Source organism: Colletotrichum jinshuiense, chromosome 5 (genome assembly GCF_051148585.1).
Source record: "Colletotrichum jinshuiense chromosome 5, complete sequence".
In the NCBI taxonomy this organism is placed as follows: domain Eukaryota; kingdom Fungi; phylum Ascomycota; class Sordariomycetes; order Glomerellales; family Glomerellaceae; genus Colletotrichum; species Colletotrichum jinshuiense.
In genome coordinates, this window is record NC_139312.1 from 1,949,857 (window position 1) to 1,977,068 (window position 27,212).

At 54.6% G+C, this 27,212-nt stretch overlaps 2 protein-coding genes across 2 annotated transcripts; both read right to left on the reverse strand.

The window, feature by feature from the left end:
* Positions 1-3,173: 3,173 nt before the first annotated feature.
* Positions 3,174-5,273, reverse strand: EsH8_V_000500 (mediator of RNA polymerase II transcription subunit 1-domain-containing protein; the record flags this gene model as incomplete). The annotated part of the gene is made up of 2 exons (XM_083273016.1): positions 3,174-4,829; positions 4,890-5,273. 2 exons carry the CDS (start codon positions 5,271-5,273, stop codon positions 3,174-3,176), a joined length of 2,040 nt encoding a protein of 679 aa, XP_083125731.1.
* A 1,762-nt stretch (positions 5,274-7,035) lies between these two features.
* EsH8_V_000501 (transcription factor) lies at positions 7,036-9,271 on the reverse strand (the record flags this gene model as incomplete). Its single annotated transcript, XM_083273017.1, has 3 exons — positions 7,036-8,374; positions 8,425-8,557; positions 8,614-9,271. The coding sequence occupies 3 exons, from the start codon at positions 9,269-9,271 to the stop codon at positions 7,036-7,038; spliced, it is 2,130 nt and encodes a 709-aa protein (XP_083125732.1).
* Between the last annotated feature and the right edge of the window lie 17,941 nt (positions 9,272-27,212).

Below are 27,212 nucleotides of genomic sequence, written 5' to 3' on the forward strand. Positions count from 1 at the left end.
GTGCGTCGCGCGACTTGCAGCAGCAGCAGCAGCAGCAGGTGTTCGCACCACATGGTACAACGCAATAAAAAGACCAGACGAGACTTGCGCACTTACTAGCTAGTCCAAGTATCCGCAGTGTAGTGTACACTGACCTGAGAAAAAAGGCGCCTGTAGTGTAGCCCCTCCCCCCACCTCCATCCCGCTGTCCCTCATGCCGTCCGCCTCGATCAGATTCAGTCACAGTCGCACACTGCAGTAGCTGCTGCAGTGTCAGCGGCCCCTGGTCTCAAAGCCACGATTCGACTGCCACTTGTTCACTACCCCATCAGGACGCAGCGAAACGCTTCTTTCTTCCAGCTTCTAAGCCGTCATTCCCAGCGTGTGCAGCAGCTCCTCGCGGAAAACATTGGCCACAATTGCGACTGTCGGGCAGCGGGAAAAGGTGGGCTCATCATCAAAATAGATAGACGGCTGATCCATGGGCGATGGAGCCAGGCCACTAAACAAACGCGACAAGCCACAACCAGAACCAAAACAAAACAAAAAAAAACACCAAAACAAATAGTTCGTCAACAATACCACCACCCCCTTCCAGTACCTTGAGGTACCTTGCCTTGGGCAATTTGGCCGACTGAGGTCACTGCCGTCGTCACCACCGTCATCACCACCGCCAACAGCCATCAACCTTGCCTCACCAGTTCCCTTCCCAACTACCTGGGCCATTCATCACGCACGTCGGTCACTCATCCCACCTCTCCACACAATCGACCGCAGCGCCGGGGAACCACAGGGTTAGCGATTAATTGCGCCTGTTATTGCGATTTCATGCCTGTGGTTTGGTTATCTCGCGTGCGCCGCAAGCTGCCCAAAGCCCCCCCCCAAAGAGGCTACAGGTGCCAGATGTCTGTCTTCCAAGAGAATCAAGTGACGAATTAGCTCGCCGGTCTTCCAGTTCGGGGCAACCGGAAACCCCTTCTCACCCCTCGTCTTCCTCAAATCTCCTTTTTCCCCCCCAGCTCATCAGTGTTGTGGCTCTTGAAACATTGGGAAATGTTCAAAACTTGGGGCGCGGTAGGAGCTTACAGGGATTCCCAATAAGAAAAAGAAACGGTGGCTCTCTCTCTTTCTCTCTCTCACACACATTCTCACAGTCCTCGACTATGCCTCTTCAACAGGCTGCGTCAAAAATAAAACGGGCGCCGTGACAAGACTACATAGTACGCTTCTTATTTGGCCCACATTGGTGGGGAGCTTGGATCGCCGTTCGAGCCTCGAAAGCTCGGACACTCTTTGACCCTCGATGGAGTCCTGTCGCAGACAGAGAGGAAGAGGGAGGGGCTCTGACGGGAACGACTCGTCCTTGTCGTCGCATCACAAGGGACGGCAATGCAAGTCAACGTAAGGAAGGTATCGGTCAAGGTAACGCCAATATTGTACATGAACCGGAACGCTACACTAAAAAGATGGGATGAGCTGAGATTGGAAAGTGGACCAACTTTCCATTTTGCATGTCAAATCACTGGTACGGCGCAGCCTTGCAGATTTCGATCATGTAATGGGACACAGACCAGAAATGTCGTCGGTCTTTAATGACCGGGCTGCGATGCCGTGGCAGTGCTGGGACACTGAAGAAGGGTACTGTTGACTGTTGGCAATATGGGTAAAGATGGCCCCCCTACACAGATCAGTCTCCTCTTTTTACCTGCGCGGAGCCCGCCACCCATTTTTTCTCCTGTCAAGCGATATCCGTACCCGTCTCCGCCAATTTCGTTTCCAGATTAGACGGATCTCTGTTTGTTTGATTGTTGATTTCCATTGTTTATTGACTTTTGACTTATCAACAAATTTCCTATCGATACCAGTCCCCCCTCCCCGCCTCCATTACTCCCCCCTCCTTGGACCCTCTCTGACCCCCTTGCCCCCGATCCTACCGCGCAGGCACTGCACAGACTCCCGTAGAGAGTGACTGACGAAAAGGCAGCGCAGGTTAAGAAAATAAATAAAGCTTCTTGCAATATAACATCCCATCGACGTCTTAGACAGACATGCACAGAATCACACAACTCTGGCGGGATGCAAGAGACAACAAATTGAAGAGAAAAGTAAACACCCCCAATAAAAGAAACCAACGCCGCAAAATCAATTGCCGGCGCCAGCCGTCCCGGGCTCCTTTGCCCGTCACCGATCATCGAAGTATAAAAATAAATAAAAATTGACCGAGCCACACGAGACAAAAGCAAAAGCAGGTTCAAACTACCTAGGTAGCCTGTTGCCGTCGCCGGCCCAGGCAGGCGCCGCCGCCACCCGAGGTCCTCCCGGAACATCTGTTTTCTTATTTCCTGCATCTTTGCCCGGGCCGCCCGTGTGTGGTGTGTGGTTTGCGACATTGTGTCCCGAGACGCCAGACGAGTCTTTTCTTTCTTTCTTTCTTTCTGCGCGTATTGACATATCACAAAATTTCGTTGTCCCCGGTCGTGGCTTCAATACAACCTGATTCATCTTGGAAAGGAAGTAAGAGGGGGGGAATGCTCCATACCCGGGGGAAAAATAAACTTGAAATATTAAAAAGCACCATGCTCATCCAGACCACCCAGGTCCCTAGACCAAACATCATATCCCATTATCGGCGCCTAAGCACGCACGCATGCAGCAAGTCAATCCAGCGGGGACCGGAGAGGCGTCATCGCGGTAAGGTCGCCTGCCCGAGGAATCAGACACAGTCAAAGACCCCGGCCATGTGGGAAATTCACAAAGGCTAGAGACGTCATCAACACCGTCTTTCTTCTTTCAGCCCGCTTATTGCGGGTAGCCATACTAAAAGAGAAGAGCCCTTGACCATCCTGCACCAAGTGGTTCAGGGTTCCCTTTGTTCGGGTTCACCTTTTTATTCTTGACGTCGGGCAGCCAGCCGCAAGCCAACCGCAGCTCCGCCATCGAACCAAACGCCACCACGGAACGAACCAAACTGCATCGCCTCCTTCCAACCCCGCCCATCCGAAAATCGTATTTGTAGGGTGCCAAGCCTGCTTCCCTTGTCTGCAAGAAGAAAGACGGTTCAACTGGCCGTTGGTTCCGTAAAAGGAGCTCCCTGGGTATCAATTATACAGAAAGAAAAAAACCAGGACAATCCCCAGATATATTTCGGCGTCATGCTTTTTGCACTTTTTTTTGTCCAATTGTCGGAAGAGAAACTAGGATAGGTTTTTGCGGATCCATTCCGCCCACGAGCAGAGATCCTCCATCACCTCGAGCAACTTGCCCAAATCTTGCGGGGCAAGCTGCTTGCGTTTGCCCTTGTCCGTCTCCGCCACGTCGCTGCCGCTGTCGGGCACAATATTTTGTGACACGACATGGACCACTCCGTTCTGCTGGATCTGCAGGTCGACGTTGGCCGTTGCGTCACGGAAGGGGAAAACGACGTGGAGCCCAGCCGAAGGGTGGACAGTAAGTACCACGTCGAGCGTAAGCTCTTGGTCACTACCGCCGTGTGTCCTGGTCATGAACCTCTCATACTCAGCTTTCGTCGTCGTCGTATCGCTCATGATGATGGATTCGTCTATCACCGGTACAGTCTCGCCGGCCAAGTCGGAGCCGAAGCTTCTCTCGAGCAAAGTTGATATCAGCGCGTATTGACGAAGTATGGGCAACATTGCAACGAGCTGACGTGGGTGCGAGAACGAAAGTTCTGTCACCGTCTGTCCATACACTGGTTTGTATATGAGCAACGTGTTCTTGTGCTTTCGCGACGAAATGGCGTTGCCGTCGCCCGGGACTTGGACAGTTCTCTTGCAAGAGATAACTCTAAGCTCGCTTGCGTCATGGTTGCTTCCCTCGGGTATAGGAAATGAGATGCTGTCGAACGTGTATGTAGGCAGAGGCATGGGCTGGGCCTGTGCTCCTGTAAGGGTGTGTAGTGTGTTCCATACCGATTGTGGCACGATCACTGGAGGGGTAAGCGTTGCAACGAACTTGACGTTCGGGTATTTGTGCGTCGTGCCATCCGGCTGCACCACGTCGATACCCGAGTCCTTGTTATCGTCAGTTTGGGGCAGCGTCGTAGGCTCCGGCTCCAGCCAGTCAAGAGCTGGACCAGATGCTGCAACAAGAAGATCCTCGGGTCCAGGCTCGGCCTTCTCCACCTTTTGGGAGATCCAGTTCTCTGATACCCGGACCGGGGGGAACATATCGCCATCCAGGGCCTTGCAGCCTATGAGTATCGACCAGACTTTCTCCATATTCTCGCAGTAGCGCACTGTCTCTGGCGTTTTAGGTATGACATGGCGTCTCTCCGTCCAATACTCAATGCTAAGTCCCACCATATCCCTCGTATGCATCATGGGGCGACCGCTCTTTGTGCACATGACTGTCGTCTCAAGAAACCGGTCTGGCTTCCCACTCCAGGTAGCATCTTCCCGTAGCTTCGACAACTCCCATTTGTGAAGCCTCTCGAGGCTTTCGAAGATGCCGGCTAGTGCCTCCTGGCAGTCGAGTCCGGGAATGATGCTAAGCCTGTCAAGGCTTGCCAGACGCTCCAGGTTGGCGGAAAATTTCTCCAGGGTTTTTGTCAAAGGGCTTTGGTCAGGGCGAAGCTGCAAGTCCCTGAGAAGAATCTTCCCAGCTCGATCCTTATGACTTGTGACTATTGGTCCCGATTCTGGGAAACCTAGTGAGACATTCTCCACGATATTGTTGTTCAGGACGATATCAATGGTCAGAGCCTGTCCAGCAATGACCAGCATTCTTGTCTTTCTGCCGTCAGGCGACCTGTGCTCGTCCCACATGCTCGTAAGACCTGTTCGGAGCGTAAGTCGCTCGAGGCCGGCTTCGCTGACTCGGCCTTTCGCCTTCTGCAAGCGAGATAGTTAGCTTTTGATCAATCAAAGTGCTGAAGCCTCTCTCTAGCTTACCCCGAGGATCTCAATAACCGCGTCCAGTCTCTTGATCTTGTCATCCTCGCTGCCCAGTCCTCCAAGGTTGCCGAACCCTCCTACACCGACGTGATCCAGCCCCATGTCCAGTCCGCCGCTGATACCCAGCGCACCCATCGCGGCAGCGGCAGAAGGGCTGTCAAAGTTCAACGCGCCATTAGCGGGATGGCCCATAAGTGTGGTTGAGGTCGCCGGCGATTTCTTAAACTGCTGAGGCGAAGACCGAGGCCCTCTAGGAGAGAAAGCTGCATGTGCTTGAGATGCCGAGAATGGCGTCGATACTGGCGGTGTCGCTGCGGTGATCTGAGAAGGGGTCCTGCCCTGTTGCGAAGCCGCATGCTTCATCTGGGTTGGGGTAGCCATTGTGAAAGTTGGTTGAAAGAGTCTAGTCGTGATCGCGTGTCAACGGACGGTTGACTGCCGCCAACGCCGTAAGATTATGCCCAATTATGTTGCAATCGTCAGTTATGGTATCAATGCTGCACCCCAAAGTCTTGCGTCAGGCCGAATAGAGGGCGCCGCAAATAAGAGTATGCAAATGTCGTAGATGAAAGCTTCGGGTTGAGTTGAGCCGCACAGGTTACCTCAAAGCAATGTGGACCACGACTAGCCGCTCCTTGCATTGCAAAAGGGTAGGTGCCTTCAGGTACGACATGCTGGCGAACGCCGCAAGTGGGACACCAGCTGCGGCCCGTGGTTTAGCCGATATGAACCTTCCTTTTGGTCCTCAAGCGTCCAACCTAGTGTATTACACTTAAGAGATCAACCGAGGAGAGAATTTTCAGTACATTTATATTGGATCTCTCAGGAGCTCAGTCTACTCTGTGCAGGGAAAGTTGAAGTCGTTAGTATGAATCATGCTCAAGTGATCTTTGTATTCCACAGTACTCACCCACCTTCTAAAATCGCCGATTCTGCGCTTTAAGCCATCAAGAGGTCCAAAGTTAAGCAAATTAGGGTCTTGCAATATTGTGTTCACTCTATGGCCTTGGAAACCCAACTTCTATTTTGCGCGAGATTGCCAGTGACGGCTGCCCTACGAGTCTACGGCGGACAAGATGTGCGCGGAGCTGTCACGTCACGCCTTCAGATAACAGATTTGCAACTGCCGACACGGTTGGAGTAGAGATGTTTCACCACGGCAAAAGTCAGGGGGGTATAATTTTGGGGGTTTGGAGGGAGGAAAGAGAACAAAAGAAGCGTCTGGATGGGGAGGGGCCTCGCGTAGAATGGCGTCAAATCGCATTGATAATGCGATCAAGACTTCGCTTGAGGACCCGTTCCGGTGTCGTAGGCGAGTGAAGCTGATCCGATACGCCTGGCACTCAATGGCCGCCTTGTTTCACGATCAATTTCTAAAAGACGCTGTTGCTACTTGGATTACTTGTGGGAGCATCTGGTCACAGGGTTGGGGGAGAAAGTAGCGTACATGTCACGTCTTCCCGTTATTTGAAGCAGCAACAGCTTTTTATTTCCATTCATCAAGTCGTTACCTAAAGAGACAGTTTCCAACACACGTCTCACACTTTTGTGAAAGGAACAAGAGTTGTCATAAGGTCATCATCCTACCCCATCCTGGCACTTACTAGTGCCAGATGATCCCCCACCCACACTGTATTCGAAGCCAAAGGAAAGAAAACTCAAAAAGTTGATAATGTAGATGGTCGGTCCTCCGAGGTGGTGTTTGCATGCAGCTTCGCCCGAGTGTCATAACGGGCCAACCAGCCATAACCAACCCCTCCCATGCTCTTTCGTGTATGTTGCCCCGAAGATCCGGAAACAAGAAGAATGGTCGAGTCTTTAGGATTAAGTCCTCCTCCATGCAAGGCGTCATTCATCAGCATCTACAGCCATGATGGGCGTTTAAAAAACAGGGAATGAGAAGTCGTCAACTCGTCAGCGTCGTCTGCTAGAGATCGTCGATGCCGATAAGTCGTCTCGCGAATACAAAGACATGTAAGAAAAATGGTGTGCAAAGAGTGTCTAGAAGCCTCACTAGGATGCTTCAAGATCATCAAATCAGATTTTCATGATTGATCCATGCCTCGTACCAACCAGATCAGATGTAGTCACGACGCCTCCATGTGATGAGAGGCAGAAAGAATCATGTCGACGAAGGACCACATTATCTTCGTTGCGGCTGCTGGGCCATTACCGGGGGGGCTCGAGGCATGGCATCATAAGCCGTCGCAGGAACTGCCGAGTTCATCAGGGTTTTTCTGCGCTTCAGATCCATACCACCGCCACTCAAAGGACGCTGCAGATCGTCATCGTCGTCACGCCCACGCTTCATGCCAGCGGTGCCGTTCATCTGCGACGGGTAGCCATTGGACATGGAGCCCATGTCAGCCTGAGGGGTGTAGACATCGTTGCTACCAGGCCCGGCTGCGGAGTTGCGGTCGTTGCTCATTACATTATAGAGGTTGCTGGATGATTGCTGGGCGACACGCGGGGGTGTGCTGTAACCTGCCTGCTGGGAGTAGTACGGCTGAGGGGCAGCCGCGGTGCGCGGGGTTGCACGGCCGGATGCAGGTGGGTGACTTGGCGAACCTGTCATCTCGGGAGACAGATGCTGGTGCTCGGCAGGTAGCGTCCCAACAGCAGGCGCAGAGTAGTTGTAAGAACCACGGTTGGCATCATAGGCGCCGCTGTCATGAGTATACTCTCCATCATGCTCGTGCTCCGCTTCCTCGTCTCCGGCGGGCTGGGGAGCGCTCTGGTCAGCATGCATGATGCCATTTGCAGGCTTCTGGTCCTGGGGGGCACCGTTGGCCGTGGGCCGTGCGGATGGGGGGCCCATGTCGTTCTTGGCATACGGGTCGTTTTGGCCGTAGACGGAGCGATCTTGCGAAGTCGGGTTGGTCGCCTGGTACGGGGACTGCTGAGTCGGCGCATTGTACATCGGCCGTGAGTTGTCATATTGTTGTGTGCTTGACTGGTACGATTGCATGTTTTGCATAGTCGAGCCTGGCGGCGTGGAGGCAGGGGTGGCGGGCATTGAGCGGGCATTGCTTAGACCCGTATCGATGGACATGGGGTTCTGAGCCTGAGCACCACCCATACCCTGAGACTGTGCCCATTGGAATCCGTTGTCCGAAGCGCCCATGCTACTACCCATCACGCTGGAAGCGCTAGTAGGCGGCGTAGGGAACGTATGAGCCCGGTCAAGAGTGGGACGGCCCATGTTGACGTGAGACGGCAGAGACTGCTGGGGTCCGGGCAAACCCATCGAGTGGTGGTGGTGCTGCTGAATAGAGGGCAGCCCTGGACCACCGCTCTGTGGGGCACCACGCATTTGGTTCTGTTCTTGCTTCCGGCGTTCGGCAGCAGCCATGACTTGGTTGGTACGGGTCTGGTTCGTGGGGTGGTACAGCAAAGCACCGATGTTGTGTACGAAGAGGGGGTACAGCAGCTCGGTGATCTTTTCCTTGTTTGCGAAGTCCAAAGCCCTCTCAAACGGGATCCTATCTGTCGTTAGCTCCAGTGTGGCCTTGTCTCGGAATAAAAAACTCACCAAACACCCTTCAAATGCATGGGGCCAATCTTGACGACATGTCTCACTTTCTCACTCTTCAGAATGCCGTCTCGTCGGCCACGGGTCATTCCCGCGACGTTCAATAGCTTCGTGCCGTTGATCATGTGATTGTCTAATGCAATGTCAGCAACAATGTCGGACAATCGCCATTGCGTCGGTTGAACTCACCCTCGCGGCGCGCGACGCAAATGCCTCGAGCTTCAACCTGAAAGCACAAGCTTCCTTCATCCTCCCACAAAGTTGCAGTCACTCTGGGCTTCATACCAGGCGGTGCTACCTGGCCAGTCGTGTCAAACCCCTGGAAACCCTGCGTAGAAACACCAGGGAGAGGGAGGACATTTTGACCACCCATTCCGTTGTTAACAGCGGGAGGAGCGCTTTGTGGGGAAGTCAGGCCGTTGGTATATCCGTACGGCTGGCCATACGGAGTCTGCTGAGCATACTGAGGCAGATGGCTTGGCTGTAACGGTGGGGGCTGGGAGTGGTAAGACATGGTGCCGGAGGTGACAGTTTGAGGAGGTGGCGCCTGGCCGGCAGACATGTGTTGCGAATAGTACATGTCTGCTGCAGGTTGATTCATGGCGGGATAATGTTCGTATCCACCAATCGGCTGGCTGGACGATCCAGGAATTGCCGTGGTCACGGGCAGCGTGGGAGAGGGTGTCTTTGGGCCGTTGGAGGATGCAGCCGAAGTGAAGGACGACTGCGAACCGGTGTGAGAGCTTGAGGCAGAGGCGATAGAGCTGACCCGGGGTGACGAGGTTCCCGACGAGTACGCCTGGTGCGGAGTTGGCAGTGGCAGAGACGGCACTCTCTCGCTGCTCATGTACGACGGTCTCTGAGCTGCGTGAGCGTTGTAGTACGACACGTCGGTCGGTCCCCGGGTTTGCACTTGAGAAATCGACGGTAGATCCAGCTTCACGGTTTTGCCCCGAAGGTTTCTACCACCAAACACCAGAGGGTCAGTGAAGTCCGAGTCGACAAGCGAGCCTCGGGACTACAAGATGTGCAGGAATTCCGACTTCAGGAAAGAGAAACAATTCTCGTTCGAAGGGTCAAGTCCTGCTGCAGCGTTGTTTTGCCGAATTGGTTGACCAAGGAGCCCAGATGTAAGCAAAATTGGAAAGAGTGCGCGAGAGAGCTTGGCAGCGCAATAATTGCAATGTGCTTCGAGCGGTGAAGGTGCTGCCGGATAGAAATGGTACAGTCGTCGTGGCACGAGAGCTTTTTAGATGTTTGGCAGGGGAACAGATCAGGACGGTCGTGGTCGTCGTAAGCAGTCGTAAAAAATCAGAGGATTCTATGATCGGTGCATCTGAGGGTGTATCGTAGCAGCTTGTGTTGCTGTCTGTTGTCGAGCTTGGAGTGCAGTGTAGTGCGGCGGGAGCGCAAGCTGACTGATGATGATGCTGTTTGTCGATTGGCAGAAGAGGGGACGAGGTAGTCCTTCTCTGTTGGCAGGGCGGGTTGCACGAATGCGCCGAGGACGGTGACGATGCAAAGCGAGAGAATGCCCTTTTTCAAATCGGGAGCTGAGTAACAGGCTATGAAGGCCGTTTGTATGAAGGTATACTCAGGTAGGTAGGCTGCAGGCAGGTGGAATACCAGACACTGCACACAAACAACCGAGAGAGCAGGCAGATCGTCTTCGTCCTTTTTTTTGGCTTCTCTTTCTCTTGGTTAAAAGTCACCCAACTCTTCTAATGCAGGTACATTAGCTAGAGCTGGCGTATAAGAGGGGGCGGGCGCAGAGATGCAGGAGGAATGAGGGGAGAGGCGGTTTAAGGTGAGGAGCGAGAAGATGGATGAAGAGGCATTGAGAGCGTAGAAGAAGTCTGACTTACCGTCCTCGCCTCTTTGGCTGTCCTAGGTGGAATATTGGAGGTGGTTGGTGGAGTCGTGAGAGGTAGAAAGAAAAGAAAGAAGACGGGCGTGGGAAGGTTTTGTTTTTGGTGGTGAGAAAAGAAGAGGAGGCAGGTCGAAGTCCATCCATCCATCCACACGCCCACCACCCCCGGCCGGCGCAAGTGCAGGTGCAGGTGCAGGTGCAGGTACTGGGGTACTGCGGTCTCCGCAGTTTCTGTGCGGTACGGCTCAAAGCATGGGGCATGGGCCATGGGGCATGGGCCATGGGCACCGTGAGGTCGAGCCGAGCAGAGGGACAGAGACAGAGGCAGAGGCGTAGGGTTGGTTCTCTTCTGGACCGGGGTGCGGATATTCTTGAAGAGGTAGAGGTACCTCGCGGCGGAAGGGTACGGAGTGCGGTAGGTAGCGGTCGACAAGGTAGGTTAGATTGGACATGGCACAGGCGAGGGCCTGCCCCGGGGAGCCCAAAGAGTGGTGGGTTTGGCCGTTCATTGCAGCTGCTGAGTGGGCAGTCCGGCGACCGGGGGTTTGTGGGAGGGGCCATGGGGGAGGGTGAGGGACGGGGATGGTAGAGGGCGAGGATAAGGGCGAAGGTACCGCGGTACGGCGGCTGGGGTGGGAAGGTTCTACAGAGTGGGATGGGATGGGAGGAGGAGGAGGAGGAGTGGAGGAGCAGAATGAAGGGGAGGGGGGGTGTGCAAAAATAACGAGACGTAAAGCTGCGGGTGGTCCAGGTACGTACACCATCTTTCACTCGACGGAGGAGCGATGTATCTCGGTACTTCGGTGGTCGACGCAGCACAGCACACACATACTATGTACACACACACACAAACAACGCACACACTCTGGACAGGACCACACACAGGACCACACACGCGCTCGATACGTTGTTGTGCTGGATGATTTCGATCTCGACTCTTGGGCCCGGAGCTACGGTCGTATGGTCTTTCTGCCTCCTTTCCCTTTTCCGCGTCTCGTTGTTGTTATTATTTTTATCCTTTTATTGTTATCGTCGTGTGGGAAATTTTCCACAGGTCCGTACGGCAGAGGACGGATTGGTAGCTACCTCACCGATTGCTTCGGGGCCCCATGTACCTTTTCTCGGATTTGTTTTTTCCTCCCCTAGTGGACACTGTTTCTTGTGTGTGGCCGGAACTGACAATACCCTTCTGTCTTTTGACTTATCTTTCAGCTACTGGATGGAGAGAAACATGAGAAGCCTTTTGGAAAAGCGGGGACTTTTGACTCGTAAATGTTCGTAATTTCTGGCTCATCGTCGTCTTTCGTCGCTGCCGTATCTTGTGCCCCTCCAAACGTACGGCAATCCGTACCTCTCACCTCACATTGCCATTCCGTACCTTGCCTTAGCTAGCAGCGCTCTCTGTTCTGCCTCTGCATCAGTCTTCTTGGTCCCTCGAGGTTCCTGCGCCCGATTTCCTTGTCACCTTGGCCGCAACTTGCGTCGGTAAGCGACCGCACTGTCGGCCGTCGCCTCTAATTTTTTTTTTTTTCGTCTCTTCTTCGGTCTTGACCACTGCGTCGGGCTGGGGCGTAGAGGGATCTCTCAGCTAGCTAGCTACCTGAGCCCTGGAAGGGAAGGGTGGTACGGGCAAGCTAAGCTAACCGTCGCCGTTCGGTGGGTGGAGGGTTGAAGGGAAGCGCAACAAAAAGAGGGGCGTGTGACAAGAACAATGGCGTGAAGGGCTACTGGACGTGGGCTTCGTTGTCGTTTTCCTGGCCCCTCCCCGCTCAAGGGGCGTGGTTGGAGCAAGGTTGCACCGGGACAAGAGGGGTCTGTTGGCTTCGACCAGGGGGCCATGGCCTGAGGTCAACCAAGCCCCAGTCAGTCACGGTCGGTCTGTCGGCCTTTCGGAGGGGACACTCAACACACTGGGCTGGGCACACTGAAGCGGACGGACGACTTTGAGGAGCTGGCGTGGGACCGGGGGGATGAATTGGAGGGACGAAGGGTAGGCCAAAGGAGACAATGCCAGGGCATAGGACTGGCCTGGACATCTCAAGTCCAATCCCAAGTCCAAGTACCCTCACGAGACGAGGTACCGATACCTGTGCGAACATGTTACCTCACCCGACCGCAACTGCGACTGAGATGGACGTGGGTATGGATTGTGGACGTGGACGTGGACGTGGTGGGCTGGACTGGACCAACCGACCTCGACTGACCCTTCTATTCCCACGCTACGGATCAATGAGACCAGGACAATTCGACCCCGGCGAACCTAGAGCGAGGACCACTGGATGGACAGTGGGCAACCTGCACAAACACACAAATCACACACCACAACACTGGAACTCCGACGGGACATGAACCTGGGCAGAGATGAGGAGACGTGAGGAGACGCGAGGTGGGTCCGATCTTGAGCCTTTCCAATCTGTGCCTGCCAGACTTCAGAGAGGAGGAAGTGCCCTTGAGGTGAGGTGATGGGTTCCGTCTTTCTCTCGTTCTCTCCCCCAACCATCCCCTCTCTCCTCCGCGTTGCTTATTTCTCTCTTCGCCATCCTTCCATAGCATAGTGGTTTGAGTATCAAGTGGCGGATCACTCAGGTACCTACTTCTGTACCAGCACATGGAGCGTGGCAACCCAAGAGACCGCCTGCTCATGTTTGAAAATGTTGAACCGAGCCACTTTCTGTTTCCAAGTGGCCAATCCGAAATTGTCGGCTCTGCCTTGCTTGTTGTGACTTGAGCTTCGGTTACTTTCCTGTCTCACTGATGAGGCTGGCTGCCCTCAACCCCCGGTATAGCCCCCCTCCATGTCCACGGGCTGTCGGGTTCCAAGTCCCCAGTGGCGCAGTGACCACTCATTCACTCCCTGAGCGCCATAGCTCCACAGCTGTTCTGCGTCCATGTCCAGCAACGGAACCCGAGCTCCAAGTTCCAAGCTGGCATTCTGGGGCTTCCATTTCCTCAACAACCATCATGTCCGGCTTCAACCCACGTCACTCAGGCCAGGGGCCAAACCACGTTTGAGACCGCAGTCAAGTTTGGTATTTTGGAAAAGCGTCCCAAGCGGTTAAGCAAGCCCGGCGGCCAAGCGGCAGCAGCGGTTGACGCCGAACCACAGAACAAGCCGCGCTTGGTGTCGTTGACACACTGTCCCACCCGGCCGTGCTCCTTGATCCGTCGTTTTCATCCGCCCTTGGGCCGCCGACTTGGCACTGATTTCTCTTTGCTCCACTGTCCGTGTTATTGTTGCTACCTTTCTTGTCCGACCGAACCTCGAGCTTGTCGGACTGTTGAGGCCGAGTGCGAGCTGTTGTTTCTGTTTCCCAGGCTTGGGGATCCGTCGCAAAGCCAGGTGCCATTCCAACAAATGCCATGCCGTCCGGTTGGCGAGTGTAAGGTTTCGGGCGTACACATACACAAGGTAGGATGCTGCCTATGATGTCTTCCTTCGGCGACCCATTAAAGATGTTGGACAGCTGATCTCCAGGGCTGAGCTTCCGGTCCTGGCGAGACTGTCTCTCAATAGAATACGGTTACGAGTGAAGTTTGAATAGGATTGAAAACTATACAACGGCGGAAAGAGATGAGTGATCAAAGATCAAAGCAGAAATAAAAGAAGCATGCTAGTGGTGGCGGCGCTCCGTTGTCTTCTCGACGCTTCTTCTGCTCCCCTCGAGCACAGCGCCATCGCCTTAGTCCAGCGAACCAAAAGGTTCGTTCGTTGACGATTGCCGACCCTAAGGAAAACACCGGGTCGCCTCTGGGATACCTGACTATGCCGTAGTTGGCTGTTTTCCCTACTGGATATCCGATCTTAGTGTGCTGGCTGGGGTTCCCGACATTGGCTTTGACGCTGAAAGCACAGACATACTGCACTGTGCGGCGGCAGAGAGCCATGCGCATGTCAAATGGCAGATCTTGTAACGCTACGTTGGCTCACCCTGTTCCCCTTCTCTGTTCTGGTCGCCTGGTCTGGGCCTGGTCTTGCGTTGCCTTCCTCATATCACAGCAATCCACTCTACCATGCCCGCTTGCTTGCTTTCCTTGCTTCTTTCTTTCTTTCTTCCCTTGACTGACCATGCCATGCCATGCCATGCCCTGCCTGTTTTAATATCCCGCCCTCTTGATTGCATACTTGCCCTTCTCCGCGCTGGCCCCGCCGCGAACCCTATGTGCTTTCAGTGACTTACACAGTACCCTACCCTGCTTTTCTTGTGGGGCAACAATGTGTGGATAAAAGCAAGGCAAGGGGTTATAGGAGGAACCCATCACGGTTGGGTGGTGGCTGGCAGGTGCCCCGGCCATTTTTGATGCTAGGGCCAAGAGGGGCCAAGTGGAGGTCGGAAGCACTCGTAGGAAGGACTTGGGGCAATACGGATAGTTGACGAGAAACCAGGTAGGTAGGTATCCATTTTGTCTATCGAAACGCTCCTGCTCGTTGAGCCCAGCATCGTCATATCTTGCTTTCCTTCAATTTCCTGTCGGTCGACGGGAGAGAGGGGGACTCAACCTTCGAGATACCTCGGGCAGGCCTTAACATTGTAGGGACACTGCCCTGCTTCTACTTCCCACCCCGAGATCCTTGACCGACCCTCTCCTTCCCTGACATGACGAGTTTCTACTATGTATGCCCGAGGTACCTTACATGCCCGGTCTCGCCTACATTTTCGCTCAGCTTTCCATTCGTGATCTGGCCGAACCCGTCTAGCCCGGCGAGGAATCGACAAATCTCCTGTTGGTGGCTCCATGAGTAGTTGGACATTGCAAGCCGGCGCCATCGAGGATGATGCTGCTCTCTCGGATAAGCTCCCTTGCCTTTCTCTCCCCAGGCAAGTGCCCTGTGCCGAGTGCAGCGGGCTCCGTACGGATACCATTTTTATCATCTTGACTTACAGAGCAGGGCAAGGCACCAACAACTAATTAATTTCCCCGTTCTGCCAGGGAATCCCATCACCACCTCGGTCGGAGTGTGGGACGAAGAAAAGACTGAGAGCAAAGGAGGGGGAGACCGGCCGGTTGGTCATCGGTCACATTCCTTTTTCCGTGTCGTTTCATTGTATCACACCGCCGAGTCCTTTGATAACCTACTGCGCGCGCCGGCCACCATGCTCCTTGCTGATGACCTTGGCCCTGCTTTGCAAAACCGCCACACTCTTACCCCCCTATGGATCATGATGGGCGAAAATGGTGTCCGGCACAGATACAGATTCCCCAACCCATCTTAACAGACGGCGGACTGATGATTCAGCCAAGGGCCAATCATCGCTGCACGCACGAAAGCCGCATTTGACGCGGACTCTCCTTCTCTCCCCAGCCCAATTTCAATTTCCAATAGAAGCCTATCCTTCGGAAACGACTTTCAAATCTCTCTCGGCAAGCAACAAGATAAACAGGCATAGGATAACAATCAACCGCCAGAGATTATGACAAACCACGTTCGATGACTTCCCGAGCTTCCCGTGCAGCGGATTGAAACCCGTTACACAAATGCACCCCGTTAATATACTGCATACGGGAGCTCTCGGTCCCGACCAGGCTTGGTATCGCCAACCCAGTGGCAGGCGCTGGTTCTGACCAATCTGCGCCTACAATCGCGTCAATGTCGCATGCCTCTCACTTTGCGGTGGTGGCAGGCTGTTCGTCATCCACGTTTGGTTTTTTTCTCGCCGGGCTTTCCAAACTTTCTCTAGGCCATGACCTGGACATCGGCCTGGGCCTAGGCGTGGCCTTCCAAATCCCCATCTCATCGACTTGGACTCTCGAAATCCTCTCCATATCCAGGTGTGCGGGCTGTTTTTGGCCTGCTAGAGTCCCGGTACTTGTACACTTCCAATAGTGTACATGCAATGCTCCGGGGCCGGGGTGGTTTGCCCAACCTCCCACGAACAAACATTGACACCACGAACCTCGTTTACCATGTACATGCCACCCTTTCATCCTGCCTGGCCCTGCTCCGCCGGCCCCAGCTAGCCCTCACGGACCCTCGTCGAGTCCAAGCTTTCCAGCCCATCCTTCCGTGGTTGTAACGCCGGGTTTAGCCATCGGTCGGCGAGACATTCTCGTCAGGCTCAGAAAACACGCACCACTCTTCCACTGGGTGAACGGCCGCCGCCGACGACAACCAACGGCTGCCAAGACTTGGAAAAAGAAACGGTGTTGACCATTCATCCACACCCCTCCTCCATTCATCCGAGGTTGGGCTTTCTAGCGTCTGGGCCGGATGGCCGCAACCACTCGCTTGGAGAGCGGTTGGTCTGCAACTATTGGAATATCTCACAATCTCTCCATGTGACGGGGTTCCATCATCGAGTTTTTCCTCCGTCTGCTTTCTTTTTGCGCAAATTAACTACTCGTGGCCCATTGGCATATCGTGCACGTACGGCCATGCCTGGGATTATCATCATCCGCAATACCAGCCCATCGCCCTGCTCTGTTTCATCGGTCACTTCTGACCGCTGCTCCTACCAGACCAGCGCTCTTGCGTGCGGCCAGCGCCACACACACGCTTTCACCGCACACCCTACCCCGCCATTATTACGGCACTGTGAGTAATCAAAGAGGTTGAATTATTTCGGCATAAACTTCTCTTGGGTACCCAACAGCTCTGGCCATTAAGAGAGTCCACCCAGCCTCTAAGCGCATCTCGGCAAGATGCAATGGCAATCATGATCCACAGCTTCAACTGTGGCGAGTTCACCTATGAATACATGTCATAACAACCAAATCGGAGTGGGATCCGGCGCCAGGCTCCGAGGTTCTGTGTTGTTTCCGGCGCTCACTGCACAGTTCACGCGCACGACTGCAATGTCTCCAAATGTGCAACGTTGGGATCGAGATGCACGTGTTTTATCTGCCATTTATCTCTCCACCTCGCCAATTGAGTTTGCACACACGGACCGGTTCCCCCGTTGTCCACACATCTGGTGCGGTTCGTCGGACGTGCCATGCAGTGTCAGTTGCCCCAGCCTAGTCAAGACGGCAGCCAATGCATGCGGGTTCAGTCAGGGTCAACAGATTGCGAGCATTCAAAGGTGCAGCCGGAGGCTGCATGCATGCATGGATTGACGGTCAAGGTGGCTACTCAAACGTCCGTTTACCATTTGGGGGCTTCTGGTTCCTGCGGCGTTTGAATGAATATCGCACCGAGACATAAGCACGAGCCTCGAGCCTCGAGCCTCGCTCATTGTCGATGCTACTATCTACTATCCATTCGGTGCATCCAAGCCCCAACGCACCTCTGCGTGCCGACCGCGGCTACGATGGCCCAGTGGCGGCTTTGGTACAAGCTCTGAGCGCATACGTGCTGTAAATGGACGAGCAAACTGAAGATCGGGGTACTCCGTGAGAAAAGCTGCCCTAGCATAAGCCCAAGCAAGAATCTTGGACACTATCGTGATTCTCAAACAGCTAACGAGCTGTCAACCGGCCAGCAATTGGATACTTTGGAGATCAGGTTGCAACAGTGAAAGGATTAAGTGAGTTTGTTTTGCCTTTTTAGAAATATTCCGACGGCCCAGCTTTCTGCAATGCAAGATTCCTGCAGATGAGAATGACGCGTGTTGGGTACAAACCTTTAGCCTGGTAACGTCCATTCGAGTACCACCACGCTCTATTTCCCCCCTTGTCCTATCGACAACAAGCATGCTCGTATGCTCTGCTTGGCAACCTCGACGACCACTCTAGGCACAACGCCAGCGGGGACTTGTGAGACGTTACGACTTCGACGGCCTTGGCGGTCGACGCTGGACACGAGAAGAGTTGGACGACGACCCCATGACATGCAGGATAATCGTCTACCCGTCGGCCAAGTATGTACATACGCAGCGTATCCGTACGGGTCTCGAGATACTACGATTTCAGGGATCAAGGGTTTGTGTAGCTCTGGCTGGACGTTGCCCGATACCTTTCCTTGCACTCCCCGGCGACTATCTCGATTTCTCTCTTCCCCGGGCCCGCCGAGTCTCCCATTGAACGATGTGCCAGGTAATACAGCTCCTATCCGTTTCTGAAGTGTAGTGCACTGAAGGCCGCAACTCGTGCCCGAGGCCCAACAAAAGTGCAGTTGAGAACCAGGCACGACGAATGGCGTTGGCGACAATGCAATGTGGAGAGGCTTATGGCCCGCAAGCCGGGCAATGCATGCATCTGCGTCCATGTGGGCATGCCCTGTCTGTTGCTTGGTGCCCATCCCGCACCAGGTGGCTATCAGGTTATGTCTAGCCCTACATGGTTCCCCCAGAGGAGAAATGAGATACGGTGCAATGTCGTGTGCCATCGATACCCCATACACGCGACCATCAATCCGACAGGATGAGTCTCGGTTGCTCAGCGCATCAAACCCTTGAGGCTAAGCCGCCCAAGGCACAGCCCGAGGAGGATGGCCTTGTTCCAGAAGAGAGACAACGCGAAGCCCGAGGCACGCAGGCACTCAGTAATGGGACAGGCCGTTGCGGGGCTGGTCGCATTAGGAGCAACGATGGTGGTGGAAGTGTGACGGTCCCGTCGTGTTGCTTCTGGCCCGGTGCAATGCACAAGCTTGTGTGGGGGCATGTGCAATCCAATGCAAGATTCCGTCCTGTACACTGCGGCTCGTACATACATATACTTGTAGGCCACATTCTCCCCTTCTGCAGCAGCAGCAGCAGTGCGGCTATTATTACCTATGGCACGGTCGTGGACAGGGAGAGACACACGATGCAAAGTTTCTCGATGAAGAGCCGGTCAAACCACCTCTGTGCGCTTTTATGGACCACCAGGGATCAGGTGACAAGCCGCAGAAGATTTTCCCCGGACATCTAATATCCGCACACTGCCAGGAGCATGGCGGCGGCTAATATTTGCTCGATCAGGCTGGCAGGGCAAGGTCAACAATAGAGCCGTTTCCTCAACTTTGATCCCGGTTTCAGAGAGGCAAGAAATATCGCCGCTCACTGTTCTTCGTGCCGGACGCTGGCATACCATGTAACCATACAGCAGCCGCTCACGGGGGTATCGGTACAAGGAGCACCGTCAAGCCCGAGAGGTACGTATCTCACCTTGTCCGTGAGCAAAGCAGGCAACCAATCCTCGGCTCGTTTCGTTTCTCCAACCACACCCGGTGGGGGATTCTCCCCCGACACGGGCAAACTAAGCAAGAATGGTTAGCAGCAAAGGTAACCGCGCAGAGGAAAGGAGGGACACAGAAGCACAAGGGTTTCGTCGAGACACAAAATCAAGAGGCGCAGTCGGCATTCAACAACCCCAGCGCCCGATCCGATCAGAGATGGAGATGCTGGAATCGACCCCGTATACGCTTCACTCGACTCGATGGAGAAATAAGAGTTCGGTGTGATATACCGAGGCTGGAGTTTTGCTTGTAGGGGCGCCAAAGGACAAAAAAAAAAAAAAAAAAAAAAAAAAAAAAAAGGACCATCACCAGGCTCGAAGCCTCTATCATTATCGGCCGTAACCTTGACCACTGAGGGGTCTGGGGCGATATCTTATTCGAGTTGGGGGCTTGACAGCGTGGCCGACCTATGCCTCGTCGGTCGTTGGTTTCGTGGCCGATCCAGACTGGCTGAAATGTGCCGGACCGAGTCAAAGGTCTCATCCAAAAAGGTAGAGTCAACGAACGCCAACCCATCAAGTCCCCCGTCGAAAACAACCTGGCCAAGCACTTCCAGGTCACCGAAGTTTCACGGAGCACATGTTGCGCGCACTGCCAATTAACCCTAGTTGCTCGAGCATTTGCCCTCTGGAGGGAAAGCTCTTTGTTGCTTCTTGCTGTCTGTCTCAGCCGGATCGCCTCTTGAGGGAGGAATGAACATGGTGGCGGCGGCGGCGGCAGCCATGTGCGTACCGCCATGCTGGCAGCTCTATTGCATTGGCTCTCAATCGTTCGCCGAGCATATGCCGTTTTGTTTCGCGGCCCCGTGGTCTCCATTGGATAGCTGCCTCGCCGAGGACGTTGAGGCCTGTCAGGAGCTGGCACCATCCCCACTGTGCCACGGAAAGGCTGTTAGGAACTGCAAGGCTGTACCCTCTGCGCCATCTATCCCTTGCTTTCAACCTGGAGAACAATGGTGCCGATCACCTCTGCTTCCAGTCTATCCGTGCACGATTGATAAATCGGAAGGAGATTACACATGGGCGAGAGAGCAAATCGATCGCATGTGGGCGTCAATACGCCCATGGTTCTGACAGTCCCATACTACAACCTCACGAGACCCCATAAACCTAGCACAGCCGCTCACAGGTTTGCAACCTCATGATAGAAGGCGATGGATTGGCTGTTTCGAAACATGGATCCAGAGGGACTCGGCATCACATATCGAGCCACATTGGCAAGACAGGACAGCGTTCAGGGCAGAACAACCTCGAAAGAGGTTGACAGTCGTTGCCCTTTCTTATTCGATCGGATCCAGGGCGCCGAAACAACATGTGACAAAAGGTATAAGGATCAGCCAAGTCTCAAGGAAGCATGGGCAACAGCCGTCCGTCATCCCTTATTTGTTCCCACAATGCTTAGAGCGAAATAAGACGGAAGTGCATTGGGTCTCAAGGATAGCAGTTGAGTAGGCCCCGTGACCTGGGATCGTCCGACCAAAAGTCGAAAAAGACGACGGGTCCTCCGCGGCAGAGTGTTTCTCGGCGAGGTTCCAGTAAGGCCTACGCGTGCAGCTGTTCAAAGTATTCCTAATTCATTAGGGGACTTGGTGCTCGATGTTTTTTGTAAAGATATATGCACACTCATGTGCATCTGCCCAGCGAACGCGGCATGATCCCTTGCGGGAAGCGGGCATGTCGACGTCCCGCGCACTAACTACTTTACGTACTAAGATGCAGCCCAGTAAGCCAGGACTGGGGGTTTCCACCAGCATCTTCATGTCATGTACACTACAGCGGTACGGTATCCGCAAAGTGGCATGCTACCCAGCAGCAATCAGCATCGCATCTGGCGCCCCCCGGTTCCCACGTCTTCCAGACCCTGCAGACATCTTAAATCTTGGGCTGCCAAAGATGGTAGATTCGACAGGGGTTAGGGTGTGATGCTGATGCTGGCTTGAGCACTTGCATGACCCAGCTGCAAGGCGGCTAAGCAGCTCTAAAACATGGCCAATAAGTAACCCTAGCTGGCGTCATGGAGGGAGGGGTGCGTTTCAGTGCCCCAAGAGCATCCCAGCCGCCCAGCCTTCCGTTTCTCTATCTGATGAGATGTCCCCCCCCTCCAGACCGGGCGGGCAGGCCTCTGGCCTCAGGCACACAGTTCAAATCCTGGCCCTTGCTCTTGCCGGGGCGGGGAGTTGCTCGCTGAGTAAATCTCCACTCACCGTCAAGTCAAAGATGGGTTTTCCACCCCCACCCGCAGTGACGGACGGGTCTCTCGGGCCATCTGTCTCACTTTCTCAACTTCTCTGGTGTACCGGTAGTGTAGAGCTGCGCGGCAGACACACTTTGGCAAAGCCGATGAGCCGGCCCGGTGAGCGGCTGAATTGTCCTGCTCCGCCTGGAAGAAGAAAAGAGAGGCAGTGTCGGTCGGCGTTGTGCGGCATGGCCAGAACCATTTGATTTCATCATCCATAACCGAACTAATCCTAGACTCTCCCCCTCTCTCTCCCTTTTTCTCGCGCTGTCACCAGGCAGCAGCCACTCGGTAGCAATGACGGCCACTCTTCTTCCAACAGCGACTATCAGTCGGCCGTAACCGTACCTGCGCTCACCTCACCTACAGAACGGATGGATACGCAGAATCTCTGCATACTAGACTAGCTCTCCTCCCGACTACGACTTGTGGGCTACTTGGTGGTTTGGAAGCTAACTCACCAGTGTCAGTTTCGGCGGAGGAGCAGCCCATGCTTTCCTAGCCACATTAGCTTACCCGTCAACTCTCTTTTTAAATCGCTCTTCCTCTGCAAGGTACTGGGTACGTACCCGTCTATTTTATTGCCGCCTGTCCACCACGCACCGCTTCACATTCTCTAGCCTTTCGGCGCTGGCAAGGAACAATGCATTCTCGTCATGCCCACCCTCGCCAAGCGCTGCTAATCCTCGCCTGAGTGGGAGCTAATCGGCCTGGTCTACCTCGAAGAATCACTTGGCGGCTAGACAACAAGCGGTTCTGTTCGCTACACCCAGCTCGTCGGATCTGGTCTGGCTTTTACTCAGCCGTGTCCAGTGCCTGGTGCTTGGGCTCATAAAGCAAAGCGGTACTTCACTGTTGATTTTGTTGGCCAGTCGAAGGTCAGCAGCACACAACCGCCCGCCAGAGGAGGTCTCAGGACACTGGCACGCCAAAGTCCGAGTTCACGGTACAAGGTACACGGTACCCCATCTCACCGTACATGCGGGCAAACCGGAAAACTCGAGTTCAGTTGACTACCTCTGATCGGTACAAAATATAATAATGGCCTGTGGAGGGCGTTCGTGTAGCATACGCTTTCTGATGCGCTCTTCTTTCCCCGGCCGGGGCCTGCAGCGAATCTGGCGCTTTGGCTTATCAGTCCCGCGCCATCTTCGCTTCTTAGCTGGCTGGGATGGCAAAGATCCCAGCAGTTCAAACCGCACCTCAGACAGGCGAATCACAGCAACCCACGTTGTCGTCTGGCACACCATCTACAACACATTTGGATCTACGCCTACCGCCACGCCGCCAGCTCTGGAGTACTTGTTACGGGACTCTTCGCCCAAATTGGCAACGCGTTGACCAGTCAGATTTGCCATTGAGTCAAGGGCACACACAAGCTGACCAGCCTGCCTGCCGACGAAGAGCCAACCGCGTAAGCCCTGCCTTGCTTAATTTCAGTCGTTCAGTTCAGCATTATTCAGATGCAATGACCAGTTGCTACCTAGTTTGGCTTTCCAAAAACAGGACAGCTTGCTCGGGGGCAAACTTCTCATTGTTGCAAAGCAGCCTGTCCCAAATCAAGGCCGGAGTGCTTCTGATGCCTATCCTCTGCTTCCCTTTCGCGGAGGGCCACCTTTCCTTGCCGAGATACCGGGCTACCGGCAGAAGGTCATTCGAAAAGAGAAAAGTGCCATGCTATGCAAACCATATCGTTTTGGAGCTTTGTCTTGCTGCTCCTATTCGCCCAATCGTCATGCATGAGCGGACCGTTTTCCGCCTTACATGGAATGGAAGCACGAGGAGTTCCTCCCGCGGCGCGAGGAAGCTAGACCAGACGGGCGTGGCGTTGCGCGAGGTCTGTCCGTACCGTTCCAATGGGTAGTTACACGTTGTCAATGATGCTGGACCAATTGGAACATGGCCGGGACTTGGAGCTGGAGCCATAGACTGCGCGACATGGCATGGCATGGATGCAGGCCAGCTATGACATCTCGTCAACCATTCAACAAACGACGTTTCTCTGCTGACTGATCTCACACACGCGCAAGCGGGACATACAGTGCGCCGGTTAGGAACGACAGAACGCCCCTTGTGGTGCAAGACAAACCGGCGCCGTACGAAAACGAGCATCAAATAACGGCCCCAGGGTACGGGCAGTACTGCAAGTCACGACCGAACCCCGGATTTCTACCCGCGGCCAGTCCCACAGGGTTTGAACGCCAGCTGTGTCTCTGATGGGAGAACCCGAGAAACGAAGTTCCATACGCTCCCCCCCCATCTCGCCCTTTGTGACTGGTATATAACCGACGTCAGCAAGCGTTGAGACCACCGAGATAAACCTGTGCTTGTAACAGGATGCCAAGGGTCATCGGTTCGAAGCCCTCTCTCGACATTGTGGCGTTGAGGCGCCTTCGGGCGAGGTTGGTGGAGGTGACGATGGCTTCACTGATTGGGCCTAGTATCCTCTTCACCGCTACTCTTGTGGGCTATTTACGATGACGCCCTCTCCCCATCTCCTCGTTCTCTGCCTCTTCTTGTTGCAGGGATCTGGACACGGCGATAATGGCACACTCTGGCTGGAGGGGGAGACTCAGGCCTGGACCCCGGCCCACCAGCCCATCATCGCTTGCTTCTCCGCTGCGGCGAACCAATAGCCCTATGCCCGAACGAGTTGGTTTGCTGACCCCCCACTGGAGCCACGCTGCGCTGGCAGGGCTCTACCTTGCCAGTGTTTTCCCGCCGCTTCTGAACGTTGAGTTTTTGCGCGTAGTTTTCACGTGGAGGCGAATGGCACGATGCGATGGCGGAGGGGGTGTGTGCGTGCGCCCGCCGATGCCCATCGCCGCGGCCCCCTGCTCGCTCCTCACTTCCTCATCCACCCCCCCCCCCCTCCTCCCCTCCTCTCCTCCCCTCCTCTCCTCCCCAGTCTCCGGTTTCTCCTCACCATCAGTCAGTCACTCAGTCTTTCGGTCTACCCTCCTTCTGTCTCCTCACCAGAATATCCTGGGAAATCGCGCAAGCGCACACCATGACGGGATCCCGACTCTCTTTCTCTCTAGACAAGGAGCGGATTGGCACAAGACATGGGGCGGGCGGAGGGGGGGTGGCGGCGACGGCGGGCGGTCATCGTCTGTTCCAGCCACGGCTTTTGTTGGACGTTTCTCTTCGTCTCTTGCCCTTGTTGCGTTACGCCCATCGGCTCATCGGTCACCGGCGCAGTCGCTTCGAGAGCCGTCGTTCTATTGTTTCCCTGCTGCTGCTATTGCTGCTGGAGGGAGAGGCAGAGAAGGAACGAAGAAAAGTGAGACATCTGACGAAATACTTTGCCTAGTCTGGAGAGCAACTCGTTGTTTTGCAAGACCCGCTCCCAACGTCCGCCCGTTTAGATGACATACGTGGTCCCTTTCAAAAGGAGGCTCTGTAGTTCCCGGTGTTTCGTCTTGCCATCGTAACCGCATCGTGATGATACGAGCCTCTTTCGATGCAGTCCAGCGGAGCCCGGGAAAGACCATGCGCTTGCCCCCCCCCCATATCCATCCTGACTGTGCACCAGTAGGGCGTAGGTTGGCTGGCAAGTATTTCCGACGACCCAGCGACAGAGGTTCAGGGCGGGCTGGCAGGCAACCTTGCCCTGTACTTCTTTTCCCTCAAATTTTTTTTCCCTTTCTTTTTCTTTATTTTAAATTTAGTATTACCGCAGTCTACCATGCCCAGGTTCATGCCATGCCCCCCCTTCCCCCCAGCCGCCTTCCGTCTTGTGCATGTGTCGGGATAGCTGCGTGCGTCCTGTAGCCTCGCATGTGTGTGTCTAGGAAGAGATCTGGTGGAAATCGATAATGTCCCACATTAGTGTCTACAGCAATACCGCCCTGCAATGCTGAGATGCGCGTATGTATGTATGTATGTGCGTGCATGCGCACATACAGTTTGCTCGCTTTGGTCTGTTCTGTTTGCCTCAGAACTGGCTGTCGCCCTTAAGGGGAGGATACCTCCCCTAATGTACGGAGAAAACAGCTTTCGTCGTTGTCGTGTGTGTGTGTGTGTGTGTGTGTGTGTGTGTGTACCTTTGTATGTATACAACTGTCGGCACCGGCGGGGGTTGAGTCGAAGTGGCGACGTAACTGCTCAGATAGGGCAAGTATCTACAACGCTGAACATGGTCGGTCGGTTGTGTCAATCCACTGTGAGACCTGGCGGGAACATCCCCCCCCCGCACCAGACACACACGCACACTCGCATCTCTCTTTTCGATCTTCCTTCCGGTCAGCCCCTCTTGATCAAGCAATCGGCCGGCGCCGCCGCTCCTGCTGCTGCGTTGTTCAGTCCGGGGCCCAACAGGTAGCAAAAAAGGCGCCCCCCTGGCGTAAGATTTCCTTCGCCTGATGCGCATGGGAGCGGGCGGCCATGGGCGGAACATCTCGCCTGTTGAGCCTGCGTTACATTCGCAACCCTTTCCCACTTATCTCTTCCCCCCTCCAACTCCCTCTCCCCCCTCCTTTCGTCGTTTTTCCTGCCCCCAAATCTCTTGCCTGCCTGTACGCAGGCTGCCCCCCTTGCGCGTGTACGTTCGGTGTGTCCATGGGGCAGATGCGCCGTCGCCGTCGCCGCGTCTCTGGGGGTGGGAGGGGTAAACATGTCAGATTTGCAAGCGCTAGTAGAGTAGGATGGAGAGAGGGGAGGGGCAAAAACAAAACAAAAAAAAGACCAAGAGATACGTGCAGGAGATGCCGCAATATGACAGAATCGTGCGGTACCCTCTTCGTCGAATCGCCGAAGGGCTTGGGGCGGCAATGAAATGAGGGCATCTCCGCCCTCAACAGGGCGATGCTGCTGCCATTACTGCCATCGCTGCGATGTATCAAGGCACAGGGTTAGTGGATCATCTGTACAGCAAAGAGTTGTCGAAGCAGACGATGCGAAGAAGGACCGGATGGATCGCAGCAGTTGGCATATGGCCCCAATCATCTCCCGGATGCAAGTATGATTCGCATATGTGTGGCAGTCGCGGCAGTAGCACTGCGATGAGCATGTAAGGCAAGGCAATGCAGCGGCCCTAGCCTTTCGAGTAGCTTGTGCGGGCGACGCTGTGAGACTTCCCACGTGCCGTTGCCCATTGTTGGAACAAGTTCAACCCTTTGCCGTACACTCTCTGGCTTTGGCATCCACAGAACGGCTGCGCTGAGCCATTTTGGTCGTCGAGGTAGGAACTAAACTTCGATGACCTCGGCGCACTTTGACTTCTGACAGCCGCCCTCCTCCTTGCGGCGCCGCGCACAGTCATTTCCGGTACGTAGACGGCGCCGCCATCCATTCCAGTTGCGTCTTTTTTATCCTTGACGGGGAAGGAGGGGAAGAGGGGGGAGGGTGTACCTCTTGTTTTTCCCTCGAATTATCCCGAATTTAGCTCCCGAGGCGAGACAACCTTTTTTTGTCTTGGACACGACCGGTGTGAGCCAGGAGGTCAGGTAGAATGACAATAGTTATGACAGCAATATTGGTGATGTCGGGATCGGCGCTTTCGATATATCCACCCATGAGAATCCCCCGCTCGTCGCGTCCTCTTGTCACGACCGGGTCGGCCGCCCAGAGTGGATGCCCAGACGTAAA